General features: G+C 35.0%; 1 protein-coding gene across 3 annotated transcripts in view; it reads left to right on the forward strand.

The window, feature by feature from the left end:
* The first annotated feature begins 1,355 nt into the window (after positions 1 to 1,355).
* The window catches only part of CCDC138 (coiled-coil domain containing 138), a 73,240-nt gene continuing 53,681 nt past the window's right edge, over positions 1,356 to 20,914 (forward strand). The window contains exons 1-7 of one of the 3 annotated variants that reach the window (XM_081068748.1): positions 1,356 to 1,543; positions 2,717 to 2,774; positions 4,195 to 4,315; positions 5,980 to 6,104; positions 7,827 to 8,014; positions 15,360 to 15,518; positions 18,784 to 18,903. In XM_081068748.1, coding sequence (XP_080924874.1) covers positions 1,451 to 1,543; positions 2,717 to 2,774; positions 4,195 to 4,315; positions 5,980 to 6,104; positions 7,827 to 8,014; positions 15,360 to 15,518; positions 18,784 to 18,903 — 864 coding nt within the window. In that variant the 5' untranslated portion in view covers positions 1,356 to 1,450. The remainder of the gene's footprint in view (positions 1,544 to 2,716; positions 2,775 to 4,194; positions 4,316 to 5,979; positions 6,105 to 7,826; positions 8,015 to 15,359; positions 15,519 to 18,783; positions 18,904 to 20,914) is intronic. The other 2 variants (XM_081068749.1, XM_081068750.1) reach the window with 2 other exon arrangements.

A 20,914-nucleotide genomic window follows, 5' to 3' on the forward strand; every position in this document is an offset into this window, starting at 1 on the left:
TAGAATAAATTCCAAGTAAAGGCAAGCACAGAGATTTTTTAGAGAAATCAGCTTTACACTGATTTTGATGCTATCCTAAAAGCATTCAAATTATGAATTAAAAAGATTTAAAACTAATACTTTGACCAAATGTTGGATAAAACTGACTACTAAACCGACTTTTCCAGTATTCCAAAAATGCTTAAAAGCGGCTTGAGGCATTTTTAAGAAAGATTGTCACATTTCAGAAAAGGACTTTGTGATTTCTCTTTGTTATTTAATTGCTAATGTGGTATAAACCCACATTATGTACTTCTAAAAAAACTGGCTTGATTTTTATATTGGCTCATTAAATTCTGCTTGAAGATAGAAAATAAAGAAATTAATTATTTGTATACTTTATACTTTATGGCAAAGCAGTATTGGTTTAAATAATTTATTAAAATTGATATAAATTTTTTTGCATTTGAGGAAATGTAATTAGGGAATCTAGGAGTTTTTATTCAGACATGCTGTTGAATTTTCAAAATTTAGGAAAGTAAAGGATTATACTAAGTAGTTGTATAAGAGAATTTAAGTGGTCAGTCAGTTGTTCACCTCTATTAGCCTCTGTTTAATGTAGGATTTAGATTGATGTACCATGCCAATAAATATTGAGCACCTACTAAATGGCAGACACTGTTCTCGGCACTGGGGAAAGCTGTTAAACAAAAAAGTAGATGCTCTCGGGAATCTTACATACTGCTTTTTAATATCCTCTTGTGCTACATAGGAAACAAGCCAATGGCAGGGAGTGAGGAGATAATTCTTTTTGCAATTGCTATGCTTTGCAGTACGATATATTCTTGATTTTTCCCTCCTTTAATGTTATAGCTAGCAAAGGCCACCCCGATTATGTCCAAACGCACACTAAATATGTCATGACATTCCAGGCAAGGGTGGGGGTTCCTACCAGTCAGGTTTGGACCATTCTGGTGACCCCCTCGTCTATGGACATAACCGTGTGTGCATTCCCACGTACATGCGAGATGCACGGGTTAACAGGGAACGTGGTGACTTCCTCCCAGAGCCATGGAGTCCCGAGGTCGCAGCTGAAGTCCCCTCCGAGTGAGGGGCCACGCCACACCTGCTAAGGTGCCACCTGGTGTGGACGGTCGTCCTTTTCGGTGCCGTGGACACGGCGGAGGAAAACTGAACTAGCAGAAAGACACTGCAAAGGTTAAACGCCATTTACCAGTCCAAACAGCACACTAGTAATTATTAAATCATTCGGCAGGAAAAACATGTAACGCCAGGACGGTTTTAACACACAAAAAGAGGACTCTTCAGGCTGTCATCTCAACGACCCCGCCCACGGAGGGCGGGACCGTGTTATACGTCGCACGCACTTCCGGTGCACGAGTTCCGCCCCTGCGCGTCCCGCCGCGGGTTTGAACGCTGTTCCCGGGGAGACAACGGTGTCCTCAGCGAGATGGAGCCGAGGCTAGTCAAGCCTCCTGGGCAGGATTTCGTAGTGGAGCGTCTGAAAAGCCGCTACGGACTAAGTGGCTGCTGCCCCGCGGAGGTGAGGCCTCGCCCTTCCTCCCCGGCCCGGTCCCGGGGCCCGCGGCTGCCTCCTGCTCGTGTGAGGTAGCTCTCAGCCCGCTCGGCCGGGGCGTCGGGCCGAGGTGCGGAAGACTCGGCGAGAGACGTCCGGGGAAAAACGAGTTTACCAAAACTTAGCTGGAGGGGGAAAATAGTTTATGGCCGCAGATGTGGAAACGCTTGGCAGACAGATGTCACATATGTGGGATAAACAAGTTTTGTATCAGAAAAAGTGCTTCACCATAAACTTTTGAAGGTTTAAGTTATACAAAACGTGGTATGACGTGGTTGAATGTCTTTTTGAACTTTTTTTATTTAGTGACTTGAATGGAGTTGAAAAAATTTAATTTCTTTTAATTTGGTTTCTTTAAAAAAGTTGCCAGAATAATACTCTTTTGTACCCTTCGCTTGGATTCGTCACTTGTTACCATTTTGCCACATTTTGCGCGCTCGCGCGCCCTGGCTCTCCCTCCCTCTCTTCTCTCCCCCCGTCTCCCTCCCACCCTCCGTTCTCTTTAACTCCCTTTCCATATATACACGCCCCCCACCCCAACTATTTGAGGGTGATTTGCAGGCATCATGAATCTTGACTCCCAAATATAAATACCAACGTGTGGTTTCCTAGAAATAAGGCCATGCTCTTACCTGACCCGAGTAACTAATTCAGGAAGCTTACCACTGATACAATACTACTATGCAATGTATAATTCATATTCAAATTTCACTGTTTATCTCAACAGGGTCCTTTAAAAAAAAATTTTTTTTTTCCTGGTGCACATCCAGTCTAAGAATAAGTATTGCATTTGGTTTTTCTCGTTTGTTGCCTTTAATCTGGAACAGGTTTATTAGAGTGTTACTCAGTTTGGGTTTGTCTGATGCTTATACCTCATGGTTAGATATTTGTTTTGCATTTTTGGCAAGAATGGTACATGAATGATGTGTGGTTTGCTCTCCATGAGGAGACACAGGATGTTGCTTTGCCCCATTATTGCCGATGTTTGATCACTTGGTTAAGGTGGTGCCTACTGGATTTCTCCACTGGTTTAATTACAAGTCTAACCTTTGTAATTAATACCTAATTGGTAGGGAACTGTTTTGAGACTGTAAGTTAATTCTTAGTATACACATTAAATGTCATCATTTTTCTTTTTAGTATGATTTTTCAAACTTTGATCAGGCTAAATGTAAGAGAAGATCTCCAACCTACTCAGGTAGGCCAATAATTTTGTATACTTGGGGTTTTAACAAATTTAATTTGAGAAAAGAGTTTTTAAAAGTTTTCAGACTTAAAGCTATTGCCAGATATCTTGCGATACCAAGCTTTTTTCAGTGTGGTAATCATTTTTGGGGTGAATGTGTAAGATGCCTTTAAAAATGAAAGTGAATTTTTTGGTGTTTTAATTACAGTATTTTTGCCTTTAAGATATATAAAAAATTAGGCAGTATATTGGGTAAAGAAAACTAATTGCTATTTTTCAGGCACAAACTTTTCTGAGTTATTAGGATAATAATTATTGGACTGGAGGAATTTATCAAATAAAAATGTACTTGATAATTATACTGTGGGATTGGGTGTGTTGGAACATTATGTGGTAAACTAACGTGTAGTTAATTAACCATTAATGTTTTGATTTGTTGATACTTCTTGAGCATGTCTTTATTAGTGAGTATAATCATTGAACTTTGAGATGATTGCAGCAGAAACAGTTAATATCTTTAAAAGTTCATCAGAGTCGGCAGCCCTGAAGCTGGAGAGATCTCAGCTGGCTGAAGATATCAGATCTCATTGTCTCCCCAGTCCTTTGACACACGCCTCCCTCTCCCTTTCCTCCCCAACTCCCCGCCCCCAAGGCTCTCAATAAAATGGTTTGATCCCCTTCCCCCCAAAAATGAAAGTTCATTAGTTGGTGAATTAGGGAATTTCATTTTTTTCCCAAGCTTATTTCATTTTGAAATCTTGTGACATTCTTCTGAAACATTTGTTTAGTTAAAAAAAAAATTTCGTTATTACTGAGTCTAGTATCTTAAAAACATTTTAAATTAAAATTGTATTTCAGTTTTGAAACTTGCCCTAAAATTTCCAGCCTTCCAAAATGTAATTAAAAAGTATAGTTCATTAAATTCCTAAGGCGTAAAAATGAATGTTAGAAAACGGTGCATACTTTTAAAAATATTTCTGAGTAGTTTATCAGAGAAGCTCTTTTTTTTTCACTGAATTTAGGTAAGGCTAATGGTTTATTAAACAAATGTTTAATGTTTAAAATGTGTAAAATTAAAAAATAAAACGTTAATGTTTAGCCTTTCCACTTGCTAGTTGTGTTACTTGGAAAAATTTACACAACTTTTCTGGTTCTTAGGTTCCTAACCATTAGACTAAAGTTAAAAGCACATATTCTGCTTACTTCGCAGGGTTGCTCACATCAAAGAAGGTAATGGATGAAAGAGCATTTTGTAATCAGTAAAGTGCTATAGTATAATGTAAGATATGATGCCTGTTTTTCTGGAAGTTTGCATTTGGGAAACATAAGAAATAACATTTAAGTAATTTTGCTATCTTATCTTTAGGAGCCTAGAATGAGATCATTAATATCTGATTTTAGTAATCTCTGCCATTTTCTTTTTTGTTAACAGATGATTTGGTTTTCTACTCATCTGGAGATAAAGTTGTTTACCCATTAAGTTGTTATTCTGATGAAAGAAAGCATTCCACTACACCTCTTTGTAGTTCATTCAAGCACTTAAATGGGAACTGGTAAAGTACCCCAAATCCCCTCAGTCGCTCAGAAAACTAAGAAGGGGTGGACTATTTATGTATTTGTGTTTGTTTTTCTCTGGCAGGAAGTATAAGCAGTTTGGAGCCTTCTGAATAGTGTGTGTCTAGTAGTGTGGTAAGCTATGAATTGTAGGTAGTTGAGAGAGATTGAAGAAGTTGGTCTGGGAAGATGGTAACTATGAAATATATAAGTTACTGTGCGCTGTAAGGGATTAGCAGTTTTATAGAAATTTTCCCCTGGGTAAACCAAGTATAAAACCAGTGGAAGCTAAGGTGATATTTGGGAGCTTGAATTCTTTTTTTATGTAAATGCTTCATTCTTTACTTAAGGGGATTAATCTATATAAGGTACTTAGAACAGTGTTTGGTATGTAGAAAAGCATTCAAACATGCTATTATTGTCATCATTGTTGTTATTACTGTTTGGCATTCAAAAAGTAACCTAGTTGATCTGGATTCAAGATTTGGACATGAGGTAGATTGAATATAGAGCAAGGAAAGTGAAAATTGCTTTAAGATAATTAGGAATTCATGGAAATTATTTCCTCTGATAGTTTCATAAATTTTTTTTTTTTAATTTTAATTTTTATTTTTATTTTTTTAAATTTATTGGGGTAACAATTGTTAGTGAAATTACATAGATTTCAGGTGTACAATTCTGTATCACATCATCTATAAATCCCATTGTGCATTCACCATCCAGAGTCAGTTCTCCTTCCGTCACCATATATTTGATCCCCCTTACCCTCATCTCCCACCCCCCACCCCGTTAATAAATTTTTGTTTCTATAAATGAATGATCTGGGTACAATTTCAAATTATAATTTGAAGCTTTTGGACTATGAAAGTTTTTATAACATTGGAGTTTTTTCCACAATCCCTAGTTATGATGTAATCTAGAATTAGAGCACTGTCTAGCACAGTAGCCACATGTGGCTGTTGAATACTTGAAATAGGGCTTGTCTGAACTGAGGTATGTTGTAAGTGTATAATACACACCAGATTTCAAAGATGGATTAAAGAATGTAAAATATCTTAATACTTTTTTATATGTTTTACCTGTCAATGTGGTAATCTTTTAGATATACTGAATTATATGATTAAAATTTCATGTCTTTTTATGTTTTTAATGTGGCTACTAGAAAATTTTAATTATCTTATGTGGCTTGCAATATATTCTTTTTGAACAGCACTGCTTGAGAAATTTTAACTTTGAGGTCATCTTTCTGGAGAGAATACCTGGGATTCTAGTTCTGCTCCACCTTTTTCTAGTTATGTCACCTCTCAGTTACTTAAATGATTTAGGGTTCAGTTTCCTCACGTTAAACTAAAGTTATAGAGAACAATACCTGTTATTTTTACCTCACAAAAGTATTAGGATTCAAAAAGAGTTTGGCAGTTTTAGAGCATTCACAGGTATATGTAGTTTTAAATTAAGCTCATTTGTATATGCAGGAAGATACTTGTGAGTTTTCGGGATCAATGACTATTACTTCTTACATTTTTACTTTTGAATTTTAAAAAATGTTTACTTGTTACTTTTCTCTCAACTGTGATGCTGTTACTAGTTGAAAAGCAGTTTTATCTTTTAAAAATGCTATTGTAAATTTCCAGAAGGCTGTGATAGAAATTTTTTTTTAAAGCCTAGATGATGAACAGGATTCTTTTCGAGATTTGAAGCAACGGGAAACGGAAGAGTTAATTGAGAATGATCATAGAGTTAATAGCTCCAAAATAACCAAGCAGTCTTTTAAAGAAATAAAAAAAGGTAAAAGAAATATTCACTTTAGAATATCATTTAAATAGTAACTTTGTGAAGTAGAACACACAAAGCTTACCCCATAGTAATAACACTGCTCTTCAGGTGTCTATATTTCTTTGTATAGTTACTGTGCTTGTTATTTAAAGGAGAAAAAATAAACATTATTTTCCAGTGTATTCATAAACTCTCAGAACTTACCAAAATAAGTTAATCAACTGAGTACTTTTTAAAATTTCTCTGGTTCTTTTTCATGTCAGTTTTTGTTAGGAAGTGAGTTAAAGATTGTGGTAGTATTTAACTAATCCTTTAATATTTTAAGAAAATACTCCAGGTTACTGTATTTTGCCATGTGTAATGTGCTCCTGTGTCTAATGTGCACCCATGTTTTTGGCCCAAACTTTCAGGGAAAAATCTTTCCTTTTAATTTTTTCATTCAGAGTTTTGTTTGTTTACATTTAGGTACTTGTTTTTTGTATTATAAAGGAATTTTAGCATTTATTTTTTAACATATTATGGTGCAAGAAATTTTATGGAACAAATAACTGCCAAACACAAGAACAGACACAAAGTACAAGAAATTTTATGTATCGGTAATGAATTTACGATGTTTACGCATCATAGAAGCCTTAAGTACTCTTCCTTGTTGCAAATGTCATAAGTTCAATAAAACCGATTATCGTATTCCAGGGTATTATTTTGCAAACCGATATAGTTACTGATTTCTAGTTACACTTCTAACTCATAAGCATAAATAAAAGAATTAAAAAACATTTATATAGATATGGAATTAGTACTACCTGTGTATAATGTGCATCCTTATTTTTCCCTCACAAAATTGGGCAAAAAAGTGCACATTATACACAGCAAAATACAGTAATTAAGGAATGGCTTCCTTAAGTGCTAGGCACTGAACTAGTAGTTAATCTCTATGTACCTGGCTGTATATCATAGTTTTGTTAGGATTTCAAAGAAAGAAGCAGAGATGGTATCCTCCTCCTCTTGGCTGCAGCACTGAGAGCGCTGTTGCCCCATTGATAGCCTCTGTGCATCTCTTCTCCTGGCATATACAAATATAACGTAAGATAAAGCAGTGAGGATTTGTGAACCTAATTCTACCATTCACAAATAACATATTATTTAAAGGAGAAGGTTATAGAAATTACATCATTGCATGATTATATAATTACAGATATGATCTAATGTTAAAAACGGGCAAAAAGACAAGGCTTTTTTTGTTTTTTTACATAAGTAGTAAAAATTAAAGTGAAGCAATGATTAATGCTATATTTGGGTTAGTGGTTAATTTGGTTTAGGGGAGAGGGGAGAATGTGATTAGGTGTTTCTGAGGCAACTACATTTTTTGGCCTAGACAGTTAATACGAGTGTTTTCATGCACTTTAAAATAATCTATTTTGAAATAATTTCAGCAAGAGACCCTATATCTAGTAAGGCCAATAAAAAAAATTAAAAAAAAAAAGAAATAATTTCAGACTTACAGAAAAGTTATAAAAAGAGCATAAAGAATTCAATGGCCTTCATCCAAATTTTCTAAATGTTAACATTTTACCACCTTTGCTATATCATTCTTTCTCTTTGCATATATTTCTTGAAACTTTTTAACAATACTATAAATCATGTTTAAAGTAACTGTTCCTGAAGATTACTTTATCTGAGAATATTTAAAATTGTATATTAATAAAGTTTATAATTAAAATTTTATTTTCTTAGCAGTTGCCCAGCCAACTAATTTGGCTTCAAATTCAAGAAATTGGACTGAATGTTGTAGTGATTCAAGCGACTCTCCTTTGAAACGTGTCAGCTTTCCAACATCTAAAACATCAAACAAGCAGAATTTATGTCCACATCAGATTAATCGGATATATGATGAATTGCTTCAAATACATCAGAAACTACAGGTAAGAACTAAATACTGGATGGAGAATTCGGAAATATTTATTTTCTAAGCACTAAACATTTACAAAATTTGAATACTACAAGGTATTTCATTTTGATTATTTCCGATGAGTGTGTTAAGACATGGTTGGAAGGGAACAAACACAATTTGTTGGAGCTATTGCAGGGAAAAATGTATGGCTGAGAGAAAAATATAAACAGTGGTGTATTTATGTGTAGGTGTATTTTTTAGATTCAGATTGTCCTGTGTTTTTATGTTTATTCCAATCCCATTCCACCATTGCTTAAGAAATAAAATCTGCTGGTAGAGTATACTTTTTGAAGTAGGTGTTCTAGATTCATTGTTTTGGATACCTATATGTAAGAAGTTCTCTTGTCAACTCTCACCAAAATTCAGTTCAGAACATTGGCCTTTATCTGTCTTCTTCGGGGTGTTTTGTTTCTAAAGGATATAATTCATGTATTTATCAAGTGTCCACTAGGTGGGAGTACAGAAGGGAACGAAGTATATGTAAAACATAATTTCCGTTTGAAATTCTAGTTGGAAATATGTTATATGTCTATACACGTGAAATAAATTTTTAAATATTTCTATACACATGAAATAAATTTATCTCGTTTTGTCTAGATAATTCAGATTATACACACCATAGCATTTAAGGAAAAGATTATTTTGGCCTAAAAAAATCACTGGGGAAAAGTTCACAAAGAGACTTAGCTTGGTACTTGACTGAGGTAGAATTTAAAGAGGAGAGGAGTGGGAAGGGCATTCTAGGTACAGGAATGGGAGGCGAGAGGTTTTTAGAAAGGAGTGATTTGTCAGATTGTGAATTTATTAACCTGCCTGGGGAAGAAAATTGTGAAAACTCGGGCTGAAAACCATTACAGGTTTTTAATAGTGAAAACCATTATAGGTTTTTAAGCAAAAGAGTGACAAAATAGAAAATAGTGCATTAGGAAGATTCCTTTGCTCATACTTTATGGGATAAAAATGGAGGAGGGTTGTGAGGATATATCTATCATCTACAGCAAACATTTAATTTAAAAAATGATGTGCAAGGGATTAATCTGGTTTAATTAATCTGTAGTTTAATATGATTCTAAAATCACTTTGTGGTCTTCTATTGTGTCAGTTATCATTAAGTATGTACGTTTTTGTCAGACAGTGTGATTTCATTCATCCAACAAAATTTAAACACCTGTTATAGGCATTTGCATGCTCAGTGTTGAGTATATAGAAGTAAATAAAATATGTATGGTCCTTGTCAGGCATAGCTTATTAGAAGTTAAAGGTGAATACCTATATAATTGTAATTTTACACATTTTAAAAAAAAATTTTATTGGGGAATATTGGGGTACACTGTGTTTCTCCAGGGCCCATCAGCTCTAAGTCATTGTCCTTCAATGTAATTGTGGAGGGTGCAGCTCAGCTCCAAGTCCAGTCGCCGTTTTCAATCTTTAGTTGCAGAGGGCACAGCCCACCGTCCCATGCGGGAATTGAACCTGGCAACCTTGTTGTTGAGAGCTTGCGCTCTAACTAACTGAGCCATCTGGCTGCCCCACCGGAAGCTCAGCTGCAGCTTCTTGTCTTCAATCTAATTGTGGAGGGCACAGCTCACTGGCCCATGTGGGAAGCGAACTGGCAACCCTGTTGTTCAGAGCTCACGCTCTAACCAACTGAGCCATCCTGTCACCCCAATTTTACAAATTTAAGTAAATATTATTGCTACAATATGAACACCTCATTGGGGTAGATTGAGAGTTCGGGTAAGGTTTTTCTGAGAAAGTAACATTAAGTTAAACCCTGAAGGATAAGTAGAGGTTAGTCTAGTCAAAATGGTACATGCTACACTGAAACATTCTAGATGAGAAGCCCCTGAAGCATGATAACATATTCATTCGAGGAAAATGCAGGAGATAACTCTAAGGATTTTTAAAGCAGGGAATTGCATAATTTATTGTGTATTTAAATAAATGGATTGGATGGGGGCAGGTGTGGAAGTTGGGAGACCAGATATTATATTTTACTGCAGTAGAACAGGCAAGAGATAATGGTCTGGGGTGGTAGCAGAGAAATGGAAATGAATCAGAGATTTCTTTGGGGGATAAAATTGACCAGACTTGGTATAATGAATTGGATGTGGTATAGGGAGAATAAGGTGTTTTAAGATGATTCCCACATTTTTGGTTTGTACAACTTGGAGAAAGAATCGATTTAGGGAGAAAGACTGTGATTTTAGTTTGGAATCGATTAGATTTGAGGGTTAAATGGAGATATAATGTAAGTAGTTAAATATATCAGCCTGGCAGTCCAAACATAGTTCTTAAATGGATGTCTAACTTTGTCATTTACATATAGATAAAGTTGTCACCAGTAGTTGAGATCTAGAGAGAGGGTAGACTGTGAAGACATGGTGGTAGTCTGATGGTGTCCTGTATTAGGGTGACGGCCTTAGGAATAGAGATAAGTAGATGAATTCCAAACATATCTAGGAGATTGGATTACTAGATCTTGGAGATTGTTTCAATGTGGGAAGTGTGCACTAAGGTTTTAGTCAAGAGCAAAATGCAGGTTTACTTTTTTGGCTTATTAGATAAATGATGCTGCTTTTCCAGAGAGAAGGAACAAAACTGGAGGAGGAGAGATTTAATTCTGTTTTTTTTTCTTTTTTTAATTCATAACTTTTTTTTTGAGGAAAGAGGACTTTATATAAATGTCTTTTCCATTGTCCTTGTTTTACTTGGTAATACTATTTTAGTTTTTAAAAGTTTAATTTATAAAATACTTATGACAAAAACAGAATTATTAGAACATCAACTGTGTACCCGTTGTTCATGGTTTGCAATGCATTTATATTGCTATTTGATATTTTTTTTTTTTTTTTTTTTTTTAGATAAAGACAATTTTATTGGTGGTACTTATGTGTGTGGGGAGAAGAGAACTGTTTACAATATCTAACTATCATGTTTCAGGGGACATGATTTAACAGTGAAGTTTTTATATTACAAAACAAGTTTAAGTATTGGTTATTTTAGAAATATCACTGAAACTAGAATGGCATTTATTAACGATATTCAAGGAACATAGCAAACTAGTTGATAAAATTTACCTATCTTAGGAAACCTTAGATTATTTAGATAACATAAGATTTAGGTTTCAGACACACAGAAGGCAACACCTGCTATAATGTCAATGTTAGTAAAAGAGCTTACTGCCGTGAATACTTAGATACTTGGCCAACTGCTGACCTAAGAGACATACAAAGTCACAACAAACAAAACAGCCCAGGAATAATAAAAACCTCATTCCTTATCATAGCTTCATTTCTCTTCTTTTGTTTCAGGCTCCATATACAGCTATTTGATATTTTTAAAGAAATAAAATGTTTCAGTTACAATTGAAATGCCCTTCTTATCCCATTTCCTCTTCCCCTTCCCAGGATTAACTACTCCCCTGAAATTAGTGTAAATCCTTTCTGTCATGTTTTATCATTTTTATGTATTCATATGTATGTAATTTTTTCAGTATTTAAAAATTTTACATAAGTAGTGACATAACTATAGAAATATTTTTGTAACTTCATTATTATATTTTTGATATTTATGTATTTGGAAAAATGTCAGTCTAGTTCCTTCATTTTAACTCCTATAAAAGTATTCCAGCTTGTAAATAAACCACCATTACTTTATTTCTATATAAATGTAAAACAAGATGGAATCTATCCTTTATAAAGTTTAAGTATCCATAACTTATCAGAAGAAATAGTAGCAAGGTGCTACCAAATTGTTTTACACAGTGGTTGTGCCTATTTATTATGTTTCTATCAGCAACATCCTGAAGTTCTCTTTTCCCCGTAATCTGATGGTATCTCACTGATGCTTAGTTTGCACTTCTGCCTTTGAATATTAAATCCATTAAGATGATTCTGAGTTCAGACACTAATGATAAAACCGTATTTTTAAAGCAAACCAGGATAGTCATCTGAGGGTGCATACCCAAGACCTTGAGTAAAAAGACCAACATCTTTTATATCAAATGCTGAAAGCATGTGAGATAACAACCCTGTGTATAGGAGTTAAGTTTCAAGTCTCCAGAATTCTGTGGTTCTTTGTTAATCAAATAACATGGGCACCATGTTAGAATTTTTTTGGCTTTCATCATATGCTAAGATAAGGGATTCCAGCAATTGTTTGCCAACAGTTGACCAATTGTGGGGACTCTTTCAATGATTGTGTTAGAATCCATCTCTTTCAAGGCTTTGTACATCTGCCTCAGGAACTTCTGGAACTGAGCAGGTAAAGGCAGATGTCTTGCTGGGTTCCCAAAATGGAGGCCTGGTCCCATACAGAAAGCTTATGCATCTGATAATCAGAAGAAAGAAGAAAGCCTAGTGAGTGCTGATCCATCTCAGAAAATGGGAAGAGGCGATGTACCTTCACAGTAGTCTGCCAAACACTAAAAGAAACAGTGAGCACACATCCAATAGTTCTGGAGTCTGGGAAGTCCAAAGTCAGGGCTCTGGCAGATTCAGTATCTGGTGAGAGCCCACATCTTACTTCACCTTTTTGCTGTGTTCTCACATGTTGGAAGGGCCTCTTTAATTTTTTTGAAGTGTACAATTCAATTATTTTTAGTATATGCAAAAAGTTACACTATCGTCACCACAGCCAATTTTAGGATATTTTCATTATTCCGAAAGAAACTACCCATGAGATAGCGCTCCTCATTTCCACCCCAGTTTCCCTCAGTCCTATGCAACCACTAATCTACTTTGTGTCTGTAGAGTTGCCTATTCTGGACTTTTCATATAAATGGAAAGCTAACATACTTAGTATGTATGAAGTGACTGGCTTACTTAATGTGGTATTTTCAAGGTTCATGTTGCAGCATGTATCCGTACTTTATTTCTTTTTATTGCTGAATAATACGCCATTATAGGGATAGACCACATTTTCTTTATCCATTCATCAATTGTTGGACATTTGGGCCCTTTCTACTTTTTGGCTATTATGAGTATTGCTGCTCTGAACATTTGTGTTTAAGTTTTGTGTGGACATATGCTTTCATCGCTCTTGAGTATATAATTAGGAGTGGAGTTGCTGGGTCATATGATAGCTCTGTGTTTAACTTTTTGAGGAACTGCCAGGCTGTTCTCCAAAGTGATTGCACCATTTTACGTTCTCACCAGCAGTGTATGAGGATTCCAGTTTGTCCTTGACAATACTTGCTGTTTTGTCTTTTTGATTCTAGGCATTGTAGTGGGTGTGAAGTGCTATCTCATTGTGGATTGTTTTTTTTTATTAAAGTGTAGTTGGTATACAATGTTATATTAGTTTCAGGTGTACAACATACTGATTCAACATTTATGTATTAGGTCGGTGCAAACATAATTGTGGTTCAGGGGGTGGCCAATTAGCTCAGCTGGTTAGAGCGTGGTGCTAATAACACCAAGGTTTCTGGTTCGATCCCCGCATGGGCCACTGTGAGCTGCGCCCTCCTTAAAAAGTAAAAAAAGTAATTGTGATTTAAAAGGTTAAAAATAATTGGAAAAACCGCAATTACTTTTGCACCAACCTAATAACTTACGGTGTGCTTACTACATTAAGTCTGGTGTTTGTCACTGTGCAAAGTTACCACACTATGATTGACTATTTTCCCCTTCACCTTTTTAACCCATCTCTCTACCCGCCCACCCTGCCAAACATCAGTTTATTCTTTGTTTCTATGAATGTAATTTTGTTTTGTTTGTTTTGATTTTTAAAAAAATTCCAAGTGTTGGTGAAATCATGTGGTGTTTGTCTTTCTCTGTCTGACTTATTTCACTCAGCATAATACCCTCTAGGTCCATCCATGTTGTTGCAGGTGGCAGGATTTCCTTCTTTTTTATTGCTGATCATTGTGGTTTTTCTTTTGCATTTCCTTGATGGCTAATTGAATTCAGTTCTGAACATGTTTATTTTTTGCTAATGAAAGAATATAGGTGGAGATGTTAAATAGGCAGTTTGGACTTGAATTTGGAGCTTGGGAGAAAGAGCTGAGTAGTGGTAGGTCGGGAGCAATTAGCACATACATGGTAATTTTTGCCATTGAGTGGATGGATCCAAGCAGAGAGAATGTGAAGTACGAGACAGGAAGTGGCTTCAGCCCAGTCCTGAGGAACATTAGTCGTTAAAGGGCAGTAGAGGAAGCAGCGCCTGCAGAGAGAGGTGCAAAATCGGGAGAATGTGGTGTCATGGAAACCAGTGAAAGAGAGTATTTTAAGTTGGAAGAAAGGGATAATAGTACAAGTTGCTGCTGAGAAACTCAGTAAATAGGACCGAAAAGTGACTTTCAGATTTTGTAATAGGTAAACATTTCAATAGGGGGACATGAGCTTATGCCAGATTAAAATAAACTGAGGAGTGATAGGGAGGTAAAGAAGAGGGTTCAGCAAATGTAGACAAAGTTTTAAAGAAGTTTGTGAAGTGGAAGAGATAAAAGGGCAGGGTCAAGAGATTTCATATCAGATGAAATGGAAGAGATTGAAAATATTAGAGGGATAGTCAGCATAGCAGTCTCCATAAGAAGGCAGAAGGCAGTGCGACCCTGAGTCTACCTTTGTAATAGGGAAGGAAGGAGAAATGTGTGTGTCTTCAGGGCAAGGGATTGATATTTCCTTCTGCTGTCTTGATTTTCCCTGTGAAGTTAGAGATGAGGCTCTCCGCACAGAATAGCATAGGAGGTGATGTGTTTAAAGTAGAATAGAGAAGGTTTGAAATAGACACTATGGAGAATAGGAAAGAGGGAGCCAACCATGAAAATATAAAAAGATTTCTGGACTGCATTAGAACCCAGTAGAAGTTAGAGACCATGAGTTCAAAATGGTGGTACTTTCCTTGGTGTGTGTTTTTTCTTTAGTGGTATTTAGCAGTATAACTTTGGGGCAGGGAAGGTGGTTAGTGCTTTAGTGCAGGGTTGGGGTCTTTCAGCCCAAGGTGATAGAAAGACCAGAAGGTAAGGGAGTGGAGAGTATAGGTAAAAGAGTGGACTGTTACATTCAAGTGGAGCATGCGTGGAATTTAAGCTGGATAGGGGATTAATTCTGTATAGTACTAATCCATTTTGGACCCCAAATTCTCTTGGGTTAACATAGTAGAATCTCACTACACTATCATGTCATTTTGCAGCAAGATAGTATTTCTGTGTAAGTTTCCCTGCTGTGCTAGTCAAGCTATTACTGTAATCCAGGTTTTACTTGGTACCCATGTAGTCCTAAAAAACATTTGATTAAGCTACAATTTTAGTAAATAAAAATGTAATTTGTGAATGCACTTTTTAAAAACACTTAACTCATATGTTGATGCAGTGTGAAACTACAGCACAACAGGAATTTGCTGAAGAACTTCAAAAGCGAGAACATTTTTTAGTTGAAAGAGAACAGCTGCTGTTCAGACATGAAACTGCCTTGAGTAAAATTAAAGGTGTCGAAGAAGAGGTTCTTACAAGATTTCAGATTATAAAGGAGGTAACTATATATAGCATGATATTAGAGTTTCTCTTTTTCCTCTTAATTTAGATTCACTAGTTATAAGTATTTTGCCACATTTGCTTCATTTCTTCTCCTCACCTTCCCCATTCACACATATATTCCTGGACCATTTGAAAGTAACTTGCAAAAATCATGAGGCAGTATCCATAAATACTTCCTTAGTATTATGAATACTTATTTTTAGGAGTACATGTCCCCTAAGAATAATATTATCATATTAGGAAATTAATACTAATTAGATATTTTGACAATAAACAGTCCATCTTCACTTTCCCAATTGGTCTCTGAAATGTCTTTTATTGCTTTTTTGTTTTATTTTCTGATCAAGAAACTAGAGAGAATTCATGCATTGTATTTGGTTTTTATATCTTTTTGGTTTCTTCGAATCGAGAATAGTCAGCTTTACCATTTTTGTTTTTTGTGTGACTTTTCTTTGAAGACTCCAGGCCAACAGTATGAGTATATCATATTCTAGAGTATGTCATATTCTAGATTTGCCTGATTGTTTCCTAAGATTATATTCAGATTAATTATTTGGGTCAAGAATGTTATATAAGTGGTATTGTATCCTTGGTTTCATATCAAAAGATACGTTACTATATTTATAACTCACATAGAGTAAAATTCATTGTTTTTTTGAAAAATGGGTAGTCTTGCAACATTACCATAATCAAGACAATAATTCCAGCACTCCGAATGTTTTGTTTTGCTCCTTTATAGTTATTCCTGTCCCGTGTCCTCAACCCCTAGCAGCCACTGATTTTCTGTCTCTGTTCTGTCTTCCCAGAATGTCATGTAAATAGAATCATTACATGATTTTTCGTTGTTTGGTTTTCAGCAACAGTTCAATTATGCTATATCTCTGCATGCTTTTCTTTGTTTATCCTGTTTGAAATTCACTGAACATTTTGAATTTGCAAATTTGTGTCTTTCACCAAATTTGGGAGGTTTTCAATTAATATTTCTTGAAATACTTTTTCTGTTCCAATTGCTTTCAGTAACTCATGTTAGGCCTTTTACTATGACTGCACAGATTTCTGAGGCTCTGTTCCCTTCTTGTCAGTTTTTTCTTCTATGTTCTTCAGATGTTATAATGTCTATTTGTCTTTAAATTTACTGTCTCTTCTTTCATTTCCATGTTTTTATTGAGCTCATCTAGTGATTTTTAAATTTCTGTTATGATAGAGTTCTAAAAAGTTCTAAAATGTCCAATTATGTTCTTTTTAAAGCTATTTTTGATTTTTCTCATGAGAATTTCTTTCCATTTGCATTCATTTATACTTACCTCATGCAACTTAGTTAAAAATCTAACATCTGGATCATTTAAGGATTGGCGTTTTTCTAGAGACTTAGTCACATTTTTCTGGTTCTTTGTATGTCCAGTGACTTGGATTATATCTGAGACCTTTTATATAATATGTTGTATAGATTCTGGATCCTGTTATAATCCTCTGGAGGAGGTTGCTTTTATTTATTTTTTTAAGCAGTCAGCCTGGTTCAGTTTAGGCTGAAGTTCCTCCTCACCTTCTGTGGGCAGTGACCCAGTCTCAGTTCAGTTTTCAACACCTTTGTTGCTTTGGAGTTGACTTGTCCATGTGCCACTAGGGTTAGTCTGAGACTGAGATGGTTTAAATCTTAGTTCAGTTCTTAAAGCCTTTGCTATCCAGCTGTGGTCTTTTCCATGCTTTTAGCATTGGGGGTAGGGGGCTAATCTGAGACTGGGGTGACATTTTTAAACTGAGCTCAGATCTCTTCACCTTTGTTCCGAAATTTTTGTTCTGTGCTGTGCCTAGACAGATCGAGGTAATCCAAGTTTGTACAGGTTCATACACACCAGAGTGAAAGGATCCTTTTTTTGAGTGTCGCTTCTCTGAGATTCTCCCCACATTCTTTGGCTCACAGAGGCCCCTTTTCTTGGTTTCCCTGGTCAGAAAGGCAGTTTCTTTCAGAGTTTTAGCAGCCTGTACTGATACTGCACTTCTCGTGATTAGAGCAAGCCTGATAGAGAAAAGGGGGAAAAAAATGAAACCAGGAAACTTACTCCCTTGAAGATGCTTCTTCAAGTTTTCACTTCTTTCTACAATTCCCTGCTTTTGTTTACTTTTCACAGTTTTTGTGTTTTGTCTCTGGTTTTCAGTTGTAATCAGTAAGAGAAGTAGGTTGTAGTGGGCTTATCTTGCTATACTGCAAATGGAACTCGTATGTTTTTAATATCTTTTGGATGTAGGAAAGTTTGGACTGAGAATATTAACCTTATTTTTAAAGTAAGTGTAAAGCATTTGTAACTATATCCTAAGTTATTAAATAATCATGTAATAATAAAATTACATAAAGCTAATTTTTCCAGATTGGATTTTTAAACAGGATTTTAAAAGAAGAAATGCCTGGATTCTCAGAGATCTCTGTCCTAGCTTTATTGTTGATTTTTTTTTTCTTTTTAGATTTGTCCGTCTGCTATTCTTATTAAATTTAAAGATAACTGCTTTATTTTAACGGTACCTGTATGATTATTTGGAAGAAGGCAATTAACTCAATTTTCAGATTTCCTATATAAACTTGCTTGTTTTAATATATTACGAATAAATTGAGAGTAAAAGGTGAAAGAAACTATAAGTATTCACACTTTATATTGAAAACATGCTATCTCATTTAAATGTAATTAGAGGGGAAATTAATGTGAATCATTCATAAAACTGATTAAGTAGAGTCATAGTTTAGGGCTCAGAGAAATTTTATTATGTATTTAAATTTTTGAGATGCAAAACAATTTTAGCTACTTTATGAGAACAAAAATTTTATTTGTTCTGTCTATGGACTATTTCTTCTACTCTTCAAGGGTAACTTAAACCTTAAATTTTAATCTATAAAGCTATGAATAACTAGTCTCTTGAAAAGGATCAGAAATCCTTCTTTGTTTTATCATTCCATGATGTCAAATAGAAATTATTTCACTGAGTTTCTGTGGTAGATTTTTCTGATCAGAAACCTTATTGCTGCTTAAGTATAATATGTTTTAATAGGTATGAAACAAATGGTTTTAATGCTGTGTTATTACTTTGATTATACAGTTTTAAATTATTAGTATTATTAATATTATTTGCAATATTAGTCACATATGCTTAAATACACTGGTTAAAGTCTTTTTGATTCAAGGAGTTCCAATTTCTATTTCATCTTCAGTAGCATTAGTGACATGGAATCCTTACCTAATTTTTAGATCAGATTGTTTTTTCCCTCCTAGCAACATAGTACAGAAGTTGAGCACTTAACTGAAGTTCTTAAGGAAAAAAATAAAGAAAGCAAGAGACTAAGGTCCTCTTTTGATGCATTGAAAGAATTGAATGATAACTTAAAAAAACAGGTAAGATCTATTTTAATGTATATTAGATTATAAGACATTCCTAGAACTGTGTATTATATTTAACAAAGTATAAGTCAGTCTTAAAACTAGAACTACTGCTACAGAAAATTTTGATTAACTTTGTTAACTTTATTATAAAATACTTCTAAATATAAAGTATTCTTAAGCTGTTGATTTATTAATATCTATTCTGGCAACCAGCTGAGAAGTTTGGCAATATGAAATTTTTTAAAATATAAAAGCAATTACTAGATTTAAAAACGAGCAAAAGAAAAAAACCTGATAACCTGGGAACTTTTAACTGCTGTTACACGACTGCTTGTTTAACATTCATTTATTTTCTGAGTATCTGTTATATGCTGGACACTGTACTAGAAGGAAGCCTTCAAGTTGCTTATAGTCTCATAAGTATAGACCAGTATCATATTTCACTAATTATCTATTTATATAAGTAGTATAATTTAGGTCAGTAGTTAATAATACTAAAGTTGCATAACAAATATTTTTGTGAGTTTTATCTTTTTTTTACCTTGTCAATGTTTAACTGAAAAATATGAAAGTGAAGGAATATGTTGAAGGGGACAGGAGAATGATTATGTGTGTATTTGTGTGGGAAGGTGAAGTAAATGAGTGGAAATGCAGGTAAACCCCGTCACTTTAAAAATTAAAGCATTAGGCTAGAAAACTTGGATTCTAAAATGTAACTAAGCTCAGATTTTTAGAGATAATTTGTCTCCTGGAATTTCTTAGCTAGGCTGTGTGTTTTTTTCTGTTTTTGTTCTTGATTTCCTGTAGTCACTACTTGTTACAACCTTTCTCCTTTGCAGTGATAACTAGGTACCCTGTTTCTCACTTCATCTAATTTGTTGGCTTCCCTGAGTTCATTTATTGCCTTCCACAATTGGAATATGACCTTGATTTACTGTTGTCTGGAAGCTTGCTTTATCCCTAGAGATATTACTTTTTCCCAATCACAGTTTCAGTCTAGCACTCAAAAAAAGAAGGGTTTCTTTAATTGCCAGCATAGGTATGTCATTGCCCATTCCTATCTCTTAGGTTTATATAATCCTCAACAATTTTACATGTGCTCACGTGAGCTTGTGGCGATTGGAGTGGGTATGTGCATTATTAAGTGATTGAACGTATTGATAGTTGGATTTATGGCCTGGTGTGCCCAAACTGAAAGAGCTTGGGAGAAACACTTGGGTACCAAGTGGCAAAATGCTTTTTTTATGGTTGGTTGGTTTAGCGTAGATCAAGGGTCAACAAACATTTTCTGTTAAGAACCAGATAGTAAATATGTTGGACTCTGTGGGCCATATAGTCTCTGTCACAATGACTCAACTCTGTCATCACAGTGAAAAAGTAGCTATAGCAGTAAGTAAGTGAATGAGCATAGCTGTGTTCCAATAAGACTTTATTTATAAAAAACAGGCAGTAGTCAGGTCGGATTTGGCCCACAGGCCATAGTTTGCCAACATCTGGCATGATGAATGATATGTTATTTGAAATTGCTAAATAAAAATCTAAATTATTTCTGTGACTCACATAGTAATTTATGAAAGCACTGGATATAAATAAATTTGCAGTAGCAGTAGCAGTAGCAGTTGTTTCCCATTAAGTTTTGCCAAGCTGAGGAGACAAGGATTAATGTTTAAGATTCATCAATGGGAAAGAGTCCCAAATGAACAGTCCAGGCTCACAGTTGAAAGCAGCAAAGGGTTGTACCCTAAGAGGCGGTGAGTTAGAGGTAGATAGAACCCTCCTCAAACTGAAGCCTGTCTTTCACTGATCTTATTTCCTGATCAGATTAAGGTGATCAGTACCCGTTTTAAATACCTAATAGAGGAAAGGATGAGCCCACTCTGAAAGAAAATACATGTATAAAGTGTAATTTTTTCTGTCATTCTAAACAAAGATTAATAAGCATTAAAAGAGAATTGTACGACTAAATACGAAGAGAAAAAAAACCCAGACAATATGAACATACGTATAGGTCATCCAGATATTG

Source organism: Rhinolophus hipposideros (genome assembly GCF_964194185.1).
Source record: "Rhinolophus hipposideros genome assembly, chromosome: 12".
NCBI classification, from domain to species: Eukaryota; Metazoa; Chordata; class Mammalia; order Chiroptera; family Rhinolophidae; genus Rhinolophus; species Rhinolophus hipposideros.